This window comes from Lepidochelys kempii, chromosome 8 (genome assembly GCF_965140285.1).
Source record: "Lepidochelys kempii isolate rLepKem1 chromosome 8, rLepKem1.hap1, whole genome shotgun sequence".
Classification (NCBI taxonomy): Eukaryota; Metazoa; Chordata; order Testudines; family Cheloniidae; genus Lepidochelys; species Lepidochelys kempii.
In genome coordinates this window covers 80,784,228-80,806,551 of record NC_136387.1, presented here as the reverse complement: position 1 = coordinate 80,806,551, position 22,324 = coordinate 80,784,228, and the positions used below count along the sequence as shown (strand labels likewise).

The 22,324-nt window shown below is 38.2% G+C and overlaps 1 protein-coding gene across 16 annotated transcripts in view; it reads left to right on the top strand.

Moving 5' to 3' along the window:
* Positions 1-19,637, top strand: part of ADGRL2 (adhesion G protein-coupled receptor L2) — a 195,218-nt gene extending 175,581 nt beyond the window's left edge. For 2 of the 16 annotated variants that reach the window (XM_073357235.2, XM_073357231.2), the window contains 8 exons: positions 4,079-4,170; positions 5,030-5,074; positions 5,368-5,394; positions 6,046-6,214; positions 10,443-10,571; positions 10,991-11,087; positions 14,164-14,292; positions 17,551-19,637. In XM_073357235.2, the coding sequence (XP_073213336.1) occupies positions 4,079-4,170; positions 5,030-5,074; positions 5,368-5,394; positions 6,046-6,214; positions 10,443-10,571; positions 10,991-11,087; positions 14,164-14,292; positions 17,551-18,305 (1,443 nt within the window). In that variant the 3' untranslated portion in view covers positions 18,306-19,637. Of the gene's footprint in view, positions 1-4,078; positions 4,171-5,029; positions 5,075-5,367; positions 5,395-6,045; positions 6,215-10,442; positions 10,572-10,990; positions 11,088-14,163; positions 14,293-14,524; positions 14,607-15,122; positions 16,217-16,818; positions 16,871-17,550 lie in introns of those variants that run through there. The other 14 variants (XM_073357249.2, XM_073357238.2, XM_073357237.2 and 11 more) reach the window with 11 other exon arrangements.
* The last annotated feature ends 2,687 nt before the right edge of the window (positions 19,638-22,324 follow it).

Below are 22,324 nucleotides of genomic sequence, written 5' to 3'. Positions count from 1 at the left end.
TGCACCTATGTGGCCCCCTTTTTCCAGGCTACACTTGTGCAGTATCCTGGCTTGGCTGAGAAAGGTCTGCCTTCCAAACAGAGATTCCTTGGACAAGAGAATCTCAGTTCCTCATAGCATCTGGACACCTCTCAGCTGGTGGGAGAAGGACATTGTTTGTGTGGTGGTTCCCTTTGCTCCCTCCCTTCCCACAAAGGCACTCATTATAGATGTGTCTCTATGAGGCTGGACAATTACGCAGCTCAAGATTCCTGGACTGTCAGGTACCAGACCACCTAGGCACAACTGCTGGCCTGCTCCCTAGCTAACTGCGCTGCAAGGAACCTTAGAACTCTTAGAACAGCCCCTGATTGGCTGCTAGTTTAGCAGTCCTGCTTATAAGCTTGGCCCCCACAGCAGTTTAGTGGCTGCTCAACGCATACCACATCCACAACTGTACTTGCCCTTGTTCCAGCCTGCTTCCCATCCCTGCTATGTATAAACGAACAGAGGGGACCAGAGTCCGTACCACTCTGGAGGGAGGCTGGCCCGCTCTGAAATTGGTGCACCCACCATCAGATCATCCTCACTGCAGTGCCAGGAACGATGAAATCCTGAACAGATAGCCTCAGCAGGCATTTTCACAAGGATCACAAGTGGGAACTCCATGTCGGTGGTACAGCAGATATTATTCCCATCATGGGACCTCTTTACCACTCAGGGAAACAAGAAGTGCCCAGCCTATTGCTCTTGAGACACACAGGGGCACAACTCCGGAGGGGATGCCCTCCTAAAGCAACGGTCAGACCTATTGATATATGCCTTCCCTGTCATCCCTCTCCAACCTCATATATTCTGAAACACGAAGTTGGACAAGGCAATACTGACTTTAATAATACCATGGTGGCCATGACAGTCCTGGTTCACCATGGCTCTGCAGATGACCTCCTGCCAGTACGTTTACTTACTGCCATCTCCAAACCTATTGTCACAGAATGGAGTCAGGACCAGCCATCCCAACCCAGCATCCCTCCATCTGGCAGCCCAGATTTTGGATGGGGAATGAATTTAGAGAGCTCCTGCTCAGAGGAAGTCCAGTCCCTCTATCTCAATAGTTGGAAGCCCTCTCCATGAAAGTGTGATGCTGCCACATGGAAGCGATTCTCCTTGTGGTGTCAGAAGTATCAGTTGTCTCCAGTGGAGTCAGGGATTCATCTTATCCTGAACTGTCTTCTCTCCTTGAAGCCATCAGTTGTATCAGTTCAGTGCAGGTATATTTAGCAGCCATTAATGCCTTTCGTTGCCCCCTAATGGTGGAGAACTGCTTTGTTTTATTCTACCCCACAACAGTAAAATTCTTAAAAGGCATTGTCAGAAAATTCCTGCCAGTATCAAAGCATATGCCCACTTAGGATATGAATCGGTGCTGTTGACTTTGCCATTTGAACTCTGGGCCTCCTTCTCCCTCTTCCACTTATGTATAAAGGTGGCTTTCCTAATGGCTATCACCTCAGCCCGGGGAGTGAGTGAGCTTGGGGTATTTATTGCAACCCCACCTTATATGATTTGTCATAAGACAAAGTATCTCTGAGATTGCATCCCAAGTTTATCCCCAAAGTTCCTTCTGACTTTTACTTCAACCAGACAGTCCACCAGTATTTTAACCAAAACTTCACAATATGAGGGAGCACAGAAAGCACTGTTCTCTACATGTATGCAGTGCTCTGACCATCTGTCTGTACAGGATACAGCCCTTTAGAAGATCTCCAAGGTTATTCATCACTTTTGCTGAGAGGATGCAAGGAGAGGAAATACCTTCCCAAGGACACTCAAAATGGATCTCCAGCTGTATCCTCTGCTAGCAGCTTGCGGAAGCCCCGCCTCCTCAGTATGTCATGGCTCATTCTACCAGAGCTCAAGCTGCTCTGGTTGGCCTCTCTACAAGGAATCCCAATCTTGGGAGATCTGTAGGGGCCAACTTGGGGCTTCAGTCATACATTTATCAGGCACTATACTTAGAGTGAAGTGTCAGCAGGTTCCTTACCTTATAGTAACTGGAGTTCTTCAAAATACGTAATCCCTGTGGATATTCATGACCCACCCTCTTCCCCTCTGCTTGGGTCCTCACATGATTAGAAGTAGAATAAGAGCTGGAGAGGCAGTCAAACCATGCCACTCCTTATGCTCTTGGATGAGAGCAAGAGGAGGCAAAGGGTACAAACTTACCCGTCACTACTGGTGAAGAGTTTCAGAGTAGCAGCCGTGTTAGTCTGTATTCGCAAAAAGAAAAGGAGTACTTGTGGCACCTTAGAGACTAACCAATTTATTTGAGCATAAGCTTTCATGAGCATCACTGAATGCATCCAATGAAGTGAGCTGTAGCTCACGAAAGCTTATGCGCAAATAACTGTATTAGTCTCTAAGGTGGCACAAGTACGCCTTTTCTTTTTACTGGTGAAGAGTTTCCAATCCAGGGTGCATGGTGTGCATGTGTACCCACAGTGAATACCCATAGGGGCCACACATCTCAAAGACCTCCAGTTACTATAGCTGTACAGGGGCTAAGCCATGCCTGATCCATGGGTGTCTGATCCAGGAAGCATCCTACTGGCACACTGCAGGATACTCCAAGCTAGCTCATTAGGGCAGTTAGGCTTACCAGCTGAGCTTTACTACTGGCCTGAAAAGAAATGCACACTTTCAGTTAGCATGCACTACAGACCACAGATGGCAAACAAGCGAGGGGTCTGGGAATGCCTCATAGCTGGCAGGCCACACCCCTGTGGTTCTATAGAACACTGTCCGAGCCCCCCAAACCTAGTGCTTTCCCAAGCACTATTACTAACATCATGGAAACTTCCAAAACGTGCCAGTCACTTTACAGACTTAGAAGGACGAAGACTTTGTCACAAAAGTACAACATCTGGAAGGTACAGTACTAGGTAGGGAATTTGTCTGCTGCTTGTGTAAAGGGTGGGAGGAGAAGTTCCCTGTGTTCTCCCTCATCCCCATTACACTTGTGCAGCACAATGCAAAATTTGTCCCAGGCACAGGAGGGTGAGAAATGATCACATTAATCTACTGCAGTGTGTCTCAGGCAGGTTACAAAATATACTCAACTCTGACTTTGAAGAGACTCCTAATTTCGAAAGCAAATCAGTCTCCATGTCCATTCCATCAACTGCCTCTTTTCCGAGGTTCTAACATCAGTTATTAGGTGTCAGTTCTGATGGTGATTTTTGTCATGTGGACTAAAAACTGGTCTGAGACCACCAGCTCATTTCACATGGGCTTCTCTGGAAAAAATAGTAAGTGCTGTAATCATTTTCATCGTTTTTGTACTTGGACACATTCATTATCTTCCACCACGGCATAAATGGTACTTCAGACATATAAAACAGCATAGTGCTTGGCACAATCAGCTTGTAATCGAAATTAAACAATGTCTAGACAATAAAATGGATGGAGAAAGTAGACAGTGCTACACAATGGTTTAAATTAGGTGCCCTTGTTGTGTCTTCTAGGCTTTTCATTTGTTACCGTGGAACAACTTTTAAAAATTGTTTTCCAGACAAGAGTAGTACTTGTGAGGGCAAGAAGGAATGAAGAAGGGCAGCTATAGAAGGGATGGAACTAGTGAGAGGAGGAAAGGGCTCAAGGGGGAAGGAAAGATGGAATGGTGGCAAGTGGAAAGAATGGTAGCAACAAGGACAAAAACGGGGTGCAAAACATAAGGGGCAAATGGGTGAGACAGGAGCAGGTAAGGCGGAGGTTAGTCTAACTTTAGATAGTGATGTTCGATAGGGCAGAATGAAAATGTAAAATGTAGACCAACAGGTTAAATATGGCAAACGCAAGTTGTATGAGAAGGTAGTGACTTTTGGTGAGGCTAGATTTTGGTAAAATTCGGACTTTGAAATGTTATCCTTTGTCCATAGTTGAATCAGCATCTTAGGGGTGAAACACTCCAAATACCATTACCAGTCACCTAAATATACTTGAAAATAAACCAAGGGGTTTTTTTTAAGTCAATAACGTCCTCATTATTCAACCTGTTAAACTTAAAGTAGTTTAATTTCTTTCTTATCTGTTTTGACAGCTGAATCTTATCTTCCTGGTGATCACATTGTGCAAAATGGTGAAGCACTCAAACACTCTGAAACCAGACTCTAGCAGGTTGGAAAACATTAAGTAAGTGCTTTGTGTTCAAGTATGAGAACTATGATTATTTTCTGATTACTGAACTGATTGAAAGCTACTCTCCATTAGGAACACATGACTTTGTCTCCCAGCAACTACAAATGTCAGTTAGAAAGAAACAGTACCAATCCTGCTTTCCTTACATTGTTACTATAATGTCACAGATATTGGTCAAAATTAGATCATTTCAGCCTGGAATTAATGCCAAGAAATTATGTCAGTATCTTCATGGAAATTCCATAGCAAAGTGGCAATTGCATTTGCATTTAAAATGTAGTTCAAAATGACGTTCCTGTTTGCATGGCTGATATGATTATGTTAAGTTTGTTTTGTTAAATGGCGTTTTTATTTTAGGGATTCTGAGCAGTTTTCATTTGTAATCCAGTTCTCCCAAGAGAAATGACTCCCTTACTATTGTTAACTTGAAGATTATTTGTTGTTTTCATGCTAATTGAACAAATGTTTACTTTATATTGGTGCTGTATTTCAGTATCCCTTTTGGAGAGTAATGCAAGTGTTACGTAATTAATAAGAATCTTACAGCTGTGATAGTCTTTTGATAGTCTTTTAGTGTATTCTGTTTAGTGCTTTTTTCAAACTGAGGGCTGTTGCTATAAACTCTTTGAAGGGATGGTGTAACTAAGGGTTGGTTGTGAAAAGGTGCTACAGATTTGTTTTGGATACTGAAAATGGCAAAGACAGGTTTACTTTAAGGCTAACATTGCAAACCAGATGCTATAGATAGGTCAGTATCAGCTTCATTGCATGTTGCATGATGAGAGAGAGCGCTAATCTTTAGCATCTCTCTCTTTTCTTCCTTTTCCTCTTTCTGTCTTCTCATCCACACCAGTAATTACCGTGTTTGTGATGGCTACTATAATACGGACTTACCTGGGTAAGGTAGAACCCTACATTAACAAATTCCTAGCATGATATTTTTAATTTTACAAACTCCGCCAATATTGTGGATCACCCTTACTTTTAATTAACTAGTTTGGAAATATCTAATTTGCTAAAGTATTTTTAACTATTATATGCCTTTATGATTTTAAATTGCTTGCCTCTGCACTTTGAATTTCCTAATTTTGACTAATTTTTATTAAAAATACAAAAATGCTTTCATATTAATTTCTGTTACAATTCTGTCTAATAATTTTGTTTCTCTTTTCTGCTTATAATGCTTTCTAGCTATGAAGATAATAAACCATTTATCAAGTAAGATCATTAGTTAGATGTGGAATGCACTGACTAAAATCCCTTTCCCCTTCATTCTGTGCTGTTCTCGACAATTCCTTTTTCCTTAAACTAGTCATGTTGGAATCTCTGGATGTATCCATATTTTTGTCACATTTCAGCAAGGCTCCTTCATGTGGAAGTTAGATCACTTAGTCTTAGTTTAGCTGAGTTTGCCAGAATATTAAAGCTTTAGGTTCTAGGTTTTTACTCTGCTGTTTAACTTTTGTGTATTTGTTACATTATTTGGTGACATATGGAAGAACCACTGTTCAAAATATAGGGCTCAGTTAGTGGTTAAGCTAGATTTACCAATCTCCTTTGTAAAAATACAGATAAAGCAGTGGGGTAGCTGGGGCTTGTGCTATACCTTTGCATTTTAAAATAGTTTTGACATCTTGTGCAGTTCTTGAATAAGAAAAAGGTCATATCTACTGTTGCTGTTTCCACTGGAGACTGAAAGTACCAAATGGAATTGTTCTTTCTTTAATAGATGAAAGGTTAAAGCCAAGGATTTTTTGCATTTGAATGTGAACCTAGTAAAAGTCAACTGCAGCAACTGAAATGTTAATATTGGAGTTGGCGGTATGCATTTTTATCAGCAGTGTTACTAAAATTAATTTTCTTTTACAGGTCCTGGGTCTTAGGTGCATTTGCTCTCCTGTGTCTTCTTGGCCTAACATGGTCATTTGGCCTGCTGTTTATCAATGAAGAGACTGTTGTGATGACATATCTCTTCACAGTATTTAATGCTTTCCAGGGAATGTTTATTTTCATCTTTCATTGTGCCCTTCAAAAGAAAGTAAGTTACTGAAAACAAACACACGTGGTTTTTACCTCTTCAGTAGCCTGATATTTTTAGAAAAGAAATAGCAATGAAGAAAAATGGGAGATGGAGTGTAATTTCAAGGGAAGGCCTGTCTTCTAGTGGTTAGATCAACAGTGGGGAACTGGGAGTCAGAAACCATTGGTACTGTTTGCAGCAAGTGCCTTGCTGTGTGCTCTTAGGCAAGTCATTTAACTACTCTGTGACTCATGCAGCTGTACACTGGGTATTAATAGGACACTGCAGAGGTGTTGCAAGGCTTAGTTAATGTTTCATAAAGTGGTCTGAGAATCTTGGATGAAAGTTACTATAGGTAACTTCCCACAGCTCCCATTGGCCGGGACTGGTGAATCACGGCCACTGGAAGCTGCGGGCGGCCATGCAAATATAAACAAACTGGCAGCCCGCCAGCGGATTACCCTGTGGGGCCACAGTTTGCCCACCACTAAGTTAAAGCATCAAACAATGGCTGTTCAACTTTCCAGTCATTTACAATGTCAATGGGTTTGGCTACACTGCAAATGAAGGTGTGGTTGCAATGCAGCTAGGCATATCCATACTAGCTTAATCTAGCTAATGTGGGTAACAGTGGCAGTGAAGACACAGTGGCACAGATTCTGGTGTGGGCCAGCAACCTGAGTACGTACCCAGAGTCCCCAGGAGGCCTGGACTGGGGAAGCTAGTCCTTGCTGAATGCTGCACCACCACTTCCTCACTACCAATCTTAGCCATGCCAGCTAAATTAAAGCTAGTGTGGGTATGCCTACTCGTGCTGCAATCAGAGCCTCATTTTCAGCTTAGATGTGTCTCAACCTGCAGGAGATCACTTCTGGGGTTGAGGGAGTACTGTACCCTCTATATCAGTGAAAGGTCCTTGTCTTCTCTCTTGAGAGGTGCCAAGTAGTGCCAGTGGTGATGGGTGAGGGTTGCAGTGTGGGTAACTGTTCATTTCAGAGTCAACTGAGAACCCAAAATTAATGTAATGCTGAACACCAACAGATGATAGAAAAATGTGGTCATTAGTGGTAGGTAGTATGTGAGGTGGAAGGGAATTTTCCAAAGTTGACAATTTTTGTATTTTAAAAAACGTTGACTGGCCCAAAGACTGTCGAGTGGGCTCACTTGTAAATTCCTGTGAACTACTGACCCTGCGGCAAGAGTCCGTGTGTCAGCCTACAGGTTTAAAGCTGAATATCCTTTTACCAATATCCTGAGCTGCCCCGTGTGTGTGGTTATTGTATATGCATTACTCTTGCAGAAAATGGCAACTGTACCAAAGAGCTTACAGTCTGCATCTGAGTCATATAGCAAATGAGGGTAAAACGGATATGTAATAAAGGGAGGGGAGAGGGGTAAAATGAAAAATTATAGTCATTATCTTCTCTTAAATGTAACCATTTTGAAATAATTTTAGCAAATTTACAATAGACATTTAGCCACTAGATATTTTAACCAATTTACATTTTGGAACTTGTAATCATTAGCTCCTGTTACATGTACCTCACGGGACTTAATTAACTCAATGCTTGTAAAGTGGTTTGAGACCCTTAGATGAAAAGGGTGCTAAGTGCAAAGTATCATTCTTGTGATTTAAATCGTGCATGCTCACCACTTAACTTTGTGTGTTTCTTAATTTGAGGTATACAACTTCTTCCATGCAAACTGTTATAACGTGTTTTAGGAAGAGATCCAGAATAAAAAGAGACAGGTTTCAGAGTGGTAGCCGTGTTAGTTTGTATCAGCAAAAACAAGGAGGAGTCCTTGTGACCCCTTAAATTTGTTAGTCTCTGATGTGCCACAAGTACTCTTAGTTGTTTTTAATAAAAAGAGAGAAGTGTTTTATCAAGTTGGCTATAGCACTCCTTACACAGTCAGAAAGGGAAAACCATTGAGATGGGATTGAATATAGAAAAGGGGGAAAATGTAAACGTAGTAAAAATGCAAATAATTTCTAGATTAGGATATTTTAAAATTTTGCCTTTTTAACCACTTATATAGGATGTGAAAACCAAAGGCACATTGCTGTTTTATTTCCTGTTCTCAGGCATTGTTTCTATATTAAGTGGAGTCAAGCAATGTTAAAGTGCCAGTCACGTATGAAAAAAATTTAATCTAGATCAAGAAGATTTATACCTGAAAGAATGCTAAGGCTACTATTTAAGGTTTAAAATTTTCAGTGCCCTTCACTGGATATCATCATCCTGTCCCTGTCTGCATAGCTAATGTAGTCTTTTTATTCTGTTATTACTAGTTGGTCACTAAACTGAACAGAGATACAGAATTGTGGAAGAGAAAACTATTATGTTTCCAGTCCTGACAAGATGATAGTGCTGTTACTGCCATCAGTTTCAAACAGGCTATAATTTAGAAATAATGACAGTGGAATGTGCAGTACTGACAGATAATGTACATTCACAGCAATGTAGGCATTAGGCAAAACCGGCCCTGGAGGGTGGTATTTGGGTAAAATACAGCTTTGATTGCTATTGTCCCTGTTATAGTGTTTCAGAGCATTTAATATCCGTTAAAATTCAGAAGTACATTTTCCTTTGGTGTTATGTCAGTTAATGATACAGAACTTTACATTTTCATGAACTTACCCCATTTTAATTATGTATCTGTGATTATATTTTTGTATGGTATAGATGGGTTCATTTAAAATACGTACAGTGTCCCTTTCCTTTACAAAATTTGTAAGTTGGTATCGCTGTATAAAATTCAAGCTTTCACTGAAAAACTGATTTTTAAGTTGAGTAGTCAAATTTGCAGCCTGCTCATGCTTTTATAAAAGCATCATGATAAAACTATGTACTCTCTGAATAAAAGACTTGGGGGGTTTGAAAGCAAAGCCTGAGTTATGCAAAAAAAACTTCATTAATTTATAATGGGTTTTCAGTACTACATGTGAAAATTTTACCTTTTCTCACACAATCTCTCTCTCATTTTCATGTACAGTCACAGGCCAGGTAAACTTTTCAGAAGTGTCTAGGTGACTGTGGAGCCCAAGTTCCATTTTGAAAAGAAACTTGGGAAATTAGGAGTCTTAGCAGCCAGATGACTTTGGAAAAGTCCTAGTGGATAAAATTTTTAGAAGCATGTCTTTTACTATCCATGCAGTGCTGCCAGGATATGTGCACGCTATTAAGAATTACTTAGAACCAGTTGTCAGTAAACACATTTGAGGGAAAGAACTACTCTGTAAAATAGTTCTGATGACTTTAATATTAATAAACATCAATACATCTAATCATAAAGCTGCACCGTGAAGACGTTCATTTAGAAACATTTATGACATTCATTTATGACTAATCATAGGCCAAATGTTGATATCGTTACTTAGCTTTTTTTAATCTTTATTCAGACAAAAATCTCATTTAAAACAATTGACGTTTCAGAGTTCAAACTTCCTGGGAGTCAGCAAACATACATAGCAACAAAGATTGTATTTCTTGTGCCTTGAAAGAAGTTCTGTTGAGTTACCTGGTGGCCTGGATTCTACAATCCAAAACTTGGTACTGAGACATTATGGCAGAGCCTTCACTGACGTGGTTTCCGTTCTGCACAGATTAGGGCAGTTTTATTGTAAATTTCACACACGACAGAAGCAGCAGTAGCTATATTAATAAGCAGCTATGTTTGGATTGCATATAATAAACTTTTTATGAAAATCTGTTCATAGGTCTTACAATGTGTAGGGTCTGTTCTCCCTACGTTGTAATTTCTGGGAAGAGATTACTTTCATGGGTGTTACCCATATAATTGAAGAGCAATTATATTGCAATATCCAGCATATGATGGTGGGAAACTGGACTCAATATTTTTGCACTAAAAACTAAAGACTGGAAAGCCTGAAGAGGAAAAAATACCAACCTAATCATTTATCAAAGAACGTTTGTTTATTCCTGCGCAAAACAGTTATTCCATTAAAAAGAAATTACTCACAAAACTGCAAAAACACAGATGTGCAGTAACCTGGTTTACATATATTGATCTGTGATAGGAGGCCTTTTTAAAAAACTATAAATACCTTGAATTACAAGCTCATCAACTGCATCAAAATGATGAAAATTTTGAATTTGTGTGTCTCCCATAAAGGAATTTGTTTAAAATTCATTAATAGATGATGGTTGGTCACATCCTTATCTCAAGAGACATATTTATTGTGCATCTGTTTTTTTTAATTATCCCCATTGTACATCTACAGGTACGTAAGGAATATGGAAAGTGCTTCCGACATTCCTATTGCTGTGGTGGACTACCAACTGAGAGCCCCCACAATTCAGTGAAGGCATCGACAACAAGAACTAGCGCTCGCTATTCCTCTGGCACTCAGGTAACAAAGACTTTGACAGCATCTTCTAATTAACCTTATTTACAAAAGCCTACTGAAACATGTTTCATTCATGTGCACTAACTGTCTTCTCATTATAAAGATCTAGGTGGCAAAACATGGTTTTGTTTTGTAGAATGGATTTCTTTTTAAACATTTCCTTTCAGTTTGTTCTTATGCAAACATCCTCTTTTTTTTTTTTTTTTTTTTTTTAAGGGAGCTGGCAAGGATACCATCATATTTTACCTAATTGGAATTTAGTAGACTAGACTTTTCATAACAAAGGAGCCAATTTATTTTAGAAATTATTTAGGTTAGAGCGAGAAGCAATGTAAATGCTTCACATGATGACAGATGAAAGGGGGAAAATCTGTTTGTGCCCTAAAATACAATGTTTATGTCTCACTGCTTTACGTTAACAGAGTCGTATAAGAAGGATGTGGAACGACACTGTGAGAAAACAATCTGAATCTTCCTTTATCTCAGGTGACATCAACAGCACTTCAACACTTAATCAAGGTCAGTCACTGGGAACATTTCAATTTTAGATGACTTAGATTTAATAGCATTTGACAGATAAAGAGTTGAAACAAATTTGTGTTGGAAAAAAAACTCTCGAACACATGTTGTCTAAAATTATAGTCTTCCACGAGCACATTTTAAAATCAATGTTCACTCAACTTGCCCATTCACTATAGAAGTTGACTTTCTCTATTCATGGGAAATGTGTGTTAATAAGTTTCTTCAATAATTTAGCTTAAAAGCAAGAACATAATTTTAAAACTTTACTAACCTTTATAGGTTAAATCTGAAACAGAAATACAAGTGCAGTAACATTTTTAATGCATATTTGAGACTGTTTTTTAGACTCAGAAATGTTCCCAGTGAAATCAAATTGACACCGTTTCTATGCAAAAGACATGTGTAAAGATTTTTTTCAGTAAAATTTTTATCCTTTCTGTGACAGCATTGTGTCTGCTATGTGTAATGGCCCCAAAAATACACAGCCACATAAACTAGATTGCAGGCTTCTGGTGGCCACAAATTCATTAATCGTTTTAACTTGAATTGAAGATTATCCAGCATATCTAGTCCATACAGTATGTAACATTTATGAAGGCCCCAAACACATGCTAATGCCCATGGCCATCCAAAAATGAGGAGAGTTCTAGCCACAATCACCACCACTCTTTTCTCCCCTCACCAAACTTTGTGCCAAGGAGCCACTAATGGAGGTAGGGCTGTTCTGTATTAAAGCTGAATGCAAAAGCCTGTCACTATGCCCCTTTCCCCCATCTGTGCCCTAGCTTTACCTTTTCTCAACTCTGCACCCACATTGTGAGAAAAGGGTATATGAACCTGACTTTGCTGCAACAGACTCCTGCTAAATTGGCAAAATTTAAAAAGACAGTAGCAAAACTACTATTAGTGCTACCAAATTTAGCAACCCCTATAGATGCTGCTCAGTTCAGGTGAAAATCCTTAGGAACCATAACCAGCAAGCCCCTTTATCTTCAACCCACAAACTAAGCATTAGTCCTAACTGCTGAACCTTGGAAATGAGGAAAGCAAAAAACAAACCACCAGCAACACATGAGGATGCTGCTTAGGGTAAAATTACTTCCTGACCCCAAATACAACAGTAGGCTAAACTCAGTGAACTGCCATCCACCTGAATCTTTACATCTACTCTAGAATCTGGTGAACTAAAATTAACCAATTGCTGGCGGTAGAAGAGGAGTTTGCTGCTGCTGGGAAGAGGTATGCCCTGCATAGGCCAGCAGAAGCTAGCCTGGGACCTCACCCCTTTGAAGCCCATCCGTCCCCAGACTTGCTCTGCCTGTGCCATGGCCTTCAGCTAATTCAAAGGCCAAGGTTAATGTGATGTTGGGGCCTAACAGCCATACCACTAGGCAATAGGCACAAGGTCTTTTCAGGGGAAGAAACCATGACCAAATGAACCCCTTTCCCTTGTGCTAGTCTGCCAAGCTTTGTAAAGGGTTTTAGTTACAATATCACCATTAGAATGACACAAATCTAAACAAGCTAATTTACTAATTAACTTGGGCTTTTGGGGTTTTGTAAATGAAGCTTTAGGATAAAATTGACAGAAAATATGGAAAGGTTACTTACCTTACGCAGAAACTGGGGTTCTTCGAGATTCTACCCCCTGTGGGTGCTCCACTTAGGACACTACTCAAAGAAGAACTGTTGGTAACCTGTACACTAGTAAAAGTAAAACAAGCTAAAAGTAAAACATACGGGAGAAGATTTAATATATTGTAATATGGAAGTGCACTGGAATTAGTATTTCTCATTGTGTCCAAATAGCAACTTTTACAAGTTAGGGTAAAAAGCAATCTAATTGTTAACCAAATTAAACTACTGTCAAATAAAATTAGCATAATCTGTCAATAAAAGAATTCTCTGAACTCCAGGAATTTCTGCTACCTAGAATAAAATATCTCTAGTAGGATAACGGCATTAATATTTAAAATATAATGTCTTTGGCTATTGCCTGAATGAGAATCTAATAAATTTAAATATAGTATGAAAATGTGGATGGCTTTTTAGCTCTCTTTGGACATGTAATGTATTCAGATAACATTAGTCCCGATGCAGTTGTGCAACTCAATACAACATAAGTTGAATTTTACCTTAATGAAATGTTTAAAATCATGTTTTCAATCAAAGGTTTTAGCATAATTTTTCTTCATTATTCTGACTAGTTTTCCTACTAATTTAAAAACCAGAAGTCACACAGCCAAATTAACTGGTTTTTAAACATTTAGTTTTTAATAAATTATGCTGAAACTTTGTCTAATAAATTACTTGAAATCTTGTGTAAATGGTGATGCATTAAAGTTGAAAATTAGTAAAAATCTGTTCATGTTATCATGTCATGTTTTATTTTATCTTGCTAAGCCAATTGTTAGAGAAATTTAGACATTTAAAAATTTATTTTTAAAGCCTGGCAGATATTGTTGCAGCATGAATCTGTCCCAAAAGAACATATGAATGGTTTAATTTCTTAAAGCAAAACATTTTGCTTTCTCTTCAGCATGTGCGCTTTTGCATATACTAAGATAGGCTTGTTGCAGTTTGTCATTCCTTGTATTTCTTTGAAGAAAGTTATTTCCTTCCCCCTCCCCTCTGCTTTTCAGAGGTTAGTAATAACCCAGATGTTTTCATAAGGGATTGTCCAACATCTCTAAATTAATAAAATTTAGACTTTTCAGTTCTGGACCACAGTGTTCAAGATTCTTGATTAAGCTATAGCATCTTCAAATAGAATATGGATCCCTATGCACTTAACGGCTATTCTTCTTTAATGTTATTTTTGTATAAATCAGTAAATGTCATTCTTAGCAGGTGTTTACTTTGGGGATTTGGACAGCACCTGTGAATTACTGAAATTTAACTTAAGTTTTCTCTGTCCTCCTTCAAATTAATAGTTCAAATACATTCAGAAATTTTCAGCTGAATTACATTTGACAAGTTCTACATGACTCATGATGAATAAAAAAAATGTTATAGAAAACTGTCAGAATAAAATTAAAGAACTGATGTCTCTTTTTCTGTTTCTTTGCTTTAGGAATGACTGGCAATTACCTACTAACAAACCCTCTTCTTCGACCACACGGCACTAACAACCCCTATAACACATTGCTCGCTGAAACAGTTGTATGTAATGCCCCTTCAGCTCCCGTGTTTAACTCACCAGGTGTGCTTATACTTATTGAAAAAAAAACGAAACGCTTTTCTTTAGTCTGAGTCCTTTCTTTTTGCTAGCTAGAAACTCAAGTTGCAATATTCTAGTCCTGCATTCTGAATTTCTGTCAGTTTAAGAAATACTTACAGTGTTGCCAATGCCAGGCTTGTAAAACTGCACTATATTATAGTAATGCCTTTGCCATAATAGTATTTACCAATAATTATCCATGTTTTTAACACAGGTGGCATAAATCTTAATATACTATTACAGGACTGACACCACATGGTCCGAGAGCCCATCTTCAAGATATATTTCACTTAGAGGTATCATGTCTATGCAATATAAGCTTCAGTTGACTCTAAATCTTGCTGAGAAAAACCTGCGTATGGAGCTGATTAGATAATAAAGCAGTGCAAGGCATCTTGACACTTTTGGATACCCTGGTGTAGAAAATTGCTTCCAGCATCAAAGATAAACCAAACTATAGTATAGTGCAGCTTTATGTTAGTTGATTTCTTTAGGAGAATCTTGAGGTTATAATTAGAACAGTTTAGTTCTCTGGAATAAGGGTGTCATCACTAACCTAACTTTTGTTGTGATATTATTCAAATGCTTTTCTTAATTGCAGAGCAGTTCATAAATTAATATATATCTAGTAGTTACAGTTTTGATGAGTCAAATAATTGCCTCTAGTGTAATTAAAACTCAGTGTTAAAACTTTGGCACTATGGAGAACCTAAAACCTGTTTCTGTTTTTTATTTCAAATTTCTTTTTTAACTGAACTGCAGTTTCTATTTTCATTCTCTTGTTTTCTTACTTTCCTTATGCTTTCCTCTAGCAACCTACAGAGAGACAAGTATGGGAGTAAAACTTAACTTTGCCTATCAAATGTAAATTTTTTCAGCATGGTTTTTAATGGGCACAATTAAAACATAACTAGTGGTCATGACGTAGACTCAGCGGGCAAGTGGTTCACAATTTGCAACTGAAATGTTTCCACGTTCAAATAGTACTTCTGTAGTGCTTTTTGGAAAATAACACAAGGTCTGTAGCAAAGCCTATTGGTAAATGAGGATATGCAATGCTGAAATAATTTGCTGTTTAAAATCAAAGCAATGTCAAGCAAAAATGCTTAATAATTTACTTACATTTCTACATTCCCACAGTAATCTTGCTACAGGCTATGGAAAGATTTCAAATGAATTACCTGATCATGGGCAACAAAACTTGCCTCTTCAAATCAGTCAAAGTATATTCTAGAGTGCTTAACTCTGCAGTATATCACAGAACTCTGACTTAGGGTTATCAAATACGTTTTGGTATCTGCTTAGCAGAGCACAGAGAACAAAATTATAAAAATAAATCACTTTCATTAGGGAAATGAATGCCAGCATGCGGTCCATGTGTTGCCTCACTCTTATAAATGCCATATGTTCTGTGCAGCTAAGATCTTGAAACATATATGAAGTTACAAAGCTATGAAGTTGTTTAATCAAAGCTTAAAGAGGCCTTTCAAACAACCATCATCACTTTGTCTAATTTGGTACACATGGCAGGCTGGAATAACACAATACAAAATGACTTGCAAGTTTTTCAAAAGGAGAATTTAGCTCAAAATCAGTATTCTGCTACCAAAACAGTCTCTTGACAAAAACATATCACTTTCATATTTAAAAAATTTTTAGAAGACACTTGCATTTTCTAGAGTACGCTGCAGCTTTAAGTGTGGAACAAAGGCAAAACAAGAAAATCTGTAATCTTTTTCAAACAAAAGTTTTTTCCCCTGTACTCCTCCAAGCCTTGCATATAATGCAGCAGCCTCACAGTGATCAGTTTCATTCCAATAACATCACTTCATTCTTTCTTTATTTCCAGTCATATTTGTAGTTAAAGTGACTTTCTAGGAATCCACTAACAATCTAACTTTCCATGGTACAGGCTTTTCAGTTTCTTTCAAAACTCTTGTTTTTCTTGCCTGGGAAGCGTTGTGATTTTGTAGTTTACATGTCTTTGTGTCTGTAGAAAATACATTTCTTTAACGCAAAAAACTTGTCACCATAAGATTCCAATTTTTTTCCTTAAACTTCTTTTCATATCTCCAGCAGACTTACCCAATCTGTCATTCCTCCAGCAGTTAAAAGATGTCAGCCATGGCTGATTTCCTCCTCCCATTCCACAGTTAATATTTATTCTTTGGTTTAATTTCTGTGACCCATGCTTACAGAAATTCCTAACATTTCTGCATTTGAACTGCATGCCCATGGTGTCTGTGGGCCTAAGTCTTAATTGACTATACTGGTTCATTCAGTGCTGTCACTGTGACTGATGCAGACTGCAGGCGAACTTTGACCTTTAGAAGCCCGAGGCCATTGCTGGCAGACAGAATATTAGTACAAAAATTACATTAAGTGGGAAAAAAGCTGTTATTGCTAGTAATCTAATTTGCTGAACCCTTGCTCTGACTAAGTTGCTGAGAAGCTTAGTAATTCTTCATCATGTTACAATAAATCATTTTACTTTCTTTTATATATCAGCTACTCTTAGGCCAGATAGCCTGAGCAGACAGACATGATGTGAGTTGTCAAAGTGAGTCATTCCACCTGCTGTCTATCGTGTTGTTGGATGGTGCTTGTGGGCCCTGGTCCCTTTAGTGTGAAAGTTGGCTGTCCTTGTTTAACATAAAGTCTTTGTATTTGTCCATTTTTCATTCTTTTCTTTACTTCATCTCCAGAAAAAAAAAGGAACGGTTAGAACTGTTGTTAAAGTAGTTGCTTGCCAGTTATGTGGGTTTATGTTATACATTGACCTTCAGTTTTGTATGTGGCCTAATTCCTTTTTAATTTAGTGTCGTTTAGGACAAATTCTGTTAATTTTATTTTTCTAATCATGGTGTTGTACTTTAAAATGTAAATATTTACAAATGAATTGCTTTGCATTACATATGCAAGGGCATGGAGTGAACAGTTCCTTGTGGAAGAGTCATAAACCTGGTACTGAATTATGGAATCCGAATCCCAGAGTACCCCCTAAATTTCTAAATTAAAATCCAATTCCACCCCATGGGAAATCAGTATAATTTTTGAAATACATCTTTCCTATAAGGTGTGCAACTGTTTACAGTTGGGAATGTTCAATAACCTAACTTCTTTCAAGTCTTACTTCCAAGTACAACTTTGTCCTGAACTACATTAAAGAGTTTTATACAAAAAGAAGAAAAGTAAAAAGAGTGCCAGAGAGTAACCCAAACTGTCCCCTTTCTATTTCAGGACATTCACTGAACAATGCCAGGGATACAAGTGCCATGGATACTCTACCGCTAAATGGTAATTTCAACAACAGCTACTCATTGCGCAATGGAGATTATAATGACAGTGTGCAAGTTGTAGACTGTGGACTAAGCCTGAATGATACTGCTTTTGAAAAAATGATCATTTCAGAATTAGTGCACAACAACCTGCGGGGCAGCAGCAAGAACCACAACCTGGAGCGCACACTCCCAGCCAAAGCTGTGATTGGCGGGAGCAGTAGCGAAGATGACGCAATTGTGGCGGATGCTTCATCTTTGATGCACAGTGACAACCCAGGACTGGAGCTTCACCATAAGGAGCTTGAGGCACCACTCATTCCCCAACGGACTCACTCGCTTCTGTACCAGCCACAGAAGAAAGTGAAGACTGAAGGAACTGACAGCTACGTCTCACAGCTGACAGCTGAGGCTGAAGACCACCTACAGTCCCCCAACAGAGACTCTCTTTACACAAGCATGCCCAATCTTAGAGACTCTCCTTATCCAGAGAGCAGCCCTGATGTTGAAGAAGAGCTCTCTCCCTCCAGGAGGAGTGAGAATGAAGACATTTACTACAAAAGCATGCCAAATCTTGGAGCTGGCCATCAGCTTCAGATGTACTATCAAATCAGCAGGGGCAATAGTGATGGCTATATAATTCCTATTAACAAAGAAGGATGTATCCCAGAAGGAGATGTTAGGGAAGGGCAAATGCAACTAGTGACAAGCCTTTAATAGTGTAGCAAAGAAATACTAAAGGCCACATACAAGTATTAAAAAGACTTTATTGGCCCAACGCAGGCTCCCTCATATCTGCTCAAAGAGACTATTCTGTTCACCCTGTGGTTCTCCGGTGTAAAGGGAATGACTGGACCTTGCAGTTCTGTGAATTTTTATAAAACAAAAACTTTGTATATACACAGAGTATACTAAAATGAATTATTTGTTACAAAGAGAAGAGATACCAACAAGGTATTTTAAGATATCTTCTGCTGCTGAGTTTAACAAAATTGTGAAACAAACAAACAAAGATGAAAACTTTCCAGCCATTTTACTGCAGCAGTTTGTGAACTATATTTGTAAATATGGCTGCACCCTCCCCCCTCCTTTTTTGGGTAGGCCTGCATTGTATTATATACAAGACGTAGGCTCTAAAATCCTGTGGGACAAATTTACTGTACCTTATTATTCCTGACAAGACTTTCAAAAGCAGGAGAGAGAGATTCTGCATCAGTTTGCAGTTCACTGCAAATCTTGTCCATTAAGGCAAAGATTGAAACATGTCTAACCACTAGCAATCAAGCCACAGGCCTTATTTCATATATTTCCTCAACTGTACAATGAACTGTTCTTGTGAAAGATGGCTAAAGAAATTATATTTTGTTCTATTGCTAGGGTAAAAAAATACATTTGTGTCCAACTGAAATATAATTATTAAAAATAATTTTAAAGAGTTTGAAGAAAATATTGTGAAGAGCTCTTGGTTGCACATATGTTATAAGCTGGTTTTCTTACACTTTGTTCATAGTACTGTAGTATGTTTAAATTCCAAGTTCTACCTGTTTTCACTTATTTTTCACTGTAAACAGTGTTCTGCTTTGAGAAGTTAATTTTTATTCTTATGTTTGACTTTTTTTTATTGCCAAAAAAACCAAACAACCGATTTCCAAGGAGAAATTTCTCTCAGAAGCCAGTTATGCCATGCCTTGCACAAATTTGGTAAAATCTAGCCAAGATTGTAAATCAATTCCCTGTTCATTCTTTAACCAGGGTGGGAAGGGGAGGGCTAATGGGGACACTGGACACTTCTCTCAAACTTTCTGGTGAACAAAAGGTGCCTGTCCTTTTAAAAATTAAATAAAACAAATATTATTCCTCCATATTCCTTCTGCCTATATTTAGTAATTTATTTTATGATAAAGATCTAATGAAATGTAAATTGTTTCAGCAAAATTCTGCTTTTTTTCATCCCTTTGTGTAAAACTGTTAATGAGCCCATCACTAATAACCAATGTAAAGTTTAACACCTGTTTGACAGTAAATAAATGTGAATTTTTTTCCAATATAGGTAAAATGTGAATTATGTATGAATTGTAATTGGCGTGAATTTTCCTTTGACCCAGCTGTGTTCTGCTTCAAACTGCTCCCTTATGTTTCACTATTTAAATATAAAAGAATACAATAGGAGCTGCGTATATGTTGCTACTGAATAGAGGTCATCATTGCAACTTAGCATTCTAGTCACAATCACATATGATCAAAGTCAGAGACATGAGCTCCATTAGGAAATTGTACTGTAATCTCAGACATTTACATTAGATTTTTTTAAAATAGGATTCAATCTATTTTACATTATTTTTAATTTCAGTACAATCACATTTTGGGCAACTGCTTATATGTTTATAATTGAAGATGAAGATAATGCTTTGCAATGGAAAAAGTGTTTAATAAGCAGCATTTATGTAGCTGTGTACAATCAAACAATCAAAGCACCCTTTTGAGATGGGTAAATAAATATTATCCACATTTTACCAGATGGGGAAATCAAGGCAGACAGTTTCAAGCTGATGTCTTGACAAGGCAATACAGTAAGTCAATGTTAGAGCTGGGATTTAGAAATCTGGATATCCTGCTTCCCAAACCTCTTAATTTCTCTAGACCATGCTGTTTCTGAGTTGCCTGTGGTTTTATGAGATGCAAAGCATATTTTGATTTCTGTGAATCCAAACAATATTCTGATAAATCCTAACTACCTAAATAGCTCAGAGAACTTACCTGGACTCACTTGGATTTTGGAAAAATAGAATTTCAGAAAAATTAAATGACACTGTTGGAGGACATTTCTGAATTTTGACTAATATGAATGCCAGGTAACTGGGATTCAGAAAATCAGGGTTTACCTTTATTCCAACTCGCATTTTCTGTGACATAGCAACAATTGATAATGAAGATAAAAGCATATTTACATAATGTCCAACTGGTAATCCTCCCAACAGGTTTGTTAATGCTCAAAGCTGTAGTTTTTATAGTGTGTTCCCTGGAGGTAAGTGGTCTTTTCATCAGAGGCTGTCTTCTGTTTACCATATATGTCACAAAAATTGAACTCTGAGTAATAAGGATTTGTCCTGAGCCAGGATTTACACCAGATTCCTTTGGATCAAAATGATTCCCCAGGGTCATCCTGCAAGCTTGGAAACTTGTTTATTGACTTCTAACTAGAAAATAATGGATTTGGAAATGCTGTATGTATACATTATAAATTCACTAATTTTAGATTCTTGCAACACTTATTCATATGAGTAATCAATCCCTAGTCTTATGAGAAGCCTCATTGTCTTCAATTGGACTACCTGGTTGAGCAAGGTTTGCAGGATCATGGCCTTAAAACATCTATATTAAAAGAAAGTTCAAGTGACGTGTGTATAAAACCAAGGACATTTAATTGAAATACTGTCAATGCCTATGGATAATGAAATACATTAAGGAAGTGCTTTACGAGTATATCCTGTTGTAGCCAGATATTATAGAGAATTATTGGTTTTATTAATGTCTTTGCACAGTCTTACTGTTTTTTTTTTTAATATATGATTTTGCTCGTGAATATCCTCAAGCAGCTATTTTTCCTGGAGTAGTTTGATTGAAATCAGTGAAGAATGGCCCTATGTAATTACATGGCTGACGTTTTTGGGGGAGCTCTTGCTTTACATTTCATGGCCTACAGCTATACCATCTTGAATTGTGAACCCATATCTGACAAACTAAGCACAGTTGGGTGAAGGGATTGGATCTAAGAATTCCAAAGATAATGAAGTTCGGCTGGTACTGGTGTTGGGGATTCAAAAAGTAGCAGTCTTTTTTTGGAGTCAGTACTTAACCAATTCCCACAGTAATGCCATGAACACACTGCTGTTGAAGGTGCCATCTTTCAGATGAGCTGTAAATCTGCTTGTGATCATTAGAGATCCCCTGGCATTTGTGGTGTTAACCCCTGTGTCTCGACCAAATTCCTTCTTAGGTAATTTCAGTCTGTCTACATGAATTCTCTCAGCAGTTTCAGTGAGATTCAGTATTGTTCACCTCCTGTACATCACTGTGTAATGTTGCTGTGCACTGTTAAATAGCTGATACATTTCAGTGGTAGGTGAAGTAATCCTAACTCTATACACATCAGTTCAAATTCAGCCCTGAGGCTGGCAGAGGCAACTCAACTGATCCCACTGGCTGTGTCCGCACTGAACCTAGGAGGTGCAATTCCTAGCATGGATAGACACAATCACACTAGCTCAGCTGGAGCTAACAGTCTAAATGCAGTAGTGTGGATTTTGCTGAATAGACAGCAACTTGGGCTAGTCCCCCAAGTCTGAGCATGCCGGCCCCCTTGTGACGCCCCCATGAGGTGCTGCCCACACGGCTACTTTTAGCATGCTAGCTCAGCTTAAGCTAGCATGTCTTTCTGGACCCCACTGGGAATCACACCTCCCAACTGCGGTATAAATATGGGGTAAACTTGATCTATGGTTTGTGAAATTTAATAATGCACTTTCCATTTCCTTGGGGTAAAAGACCCTCCAGGAATAAAGTTTATTAATAGACTATATTAAAAACGAGCTACTTAAAGTGTTTTAAATCTTACTTAAGTCATCCTCAAAATATGTATCTGACACTGTTTTAGGTCCTTAAGCACTTCAGGAAAATGGGAAAATTACTTCCTGCAGAGAGAGACTTCATATTAAAATAGTTCACTTAAAGAACAA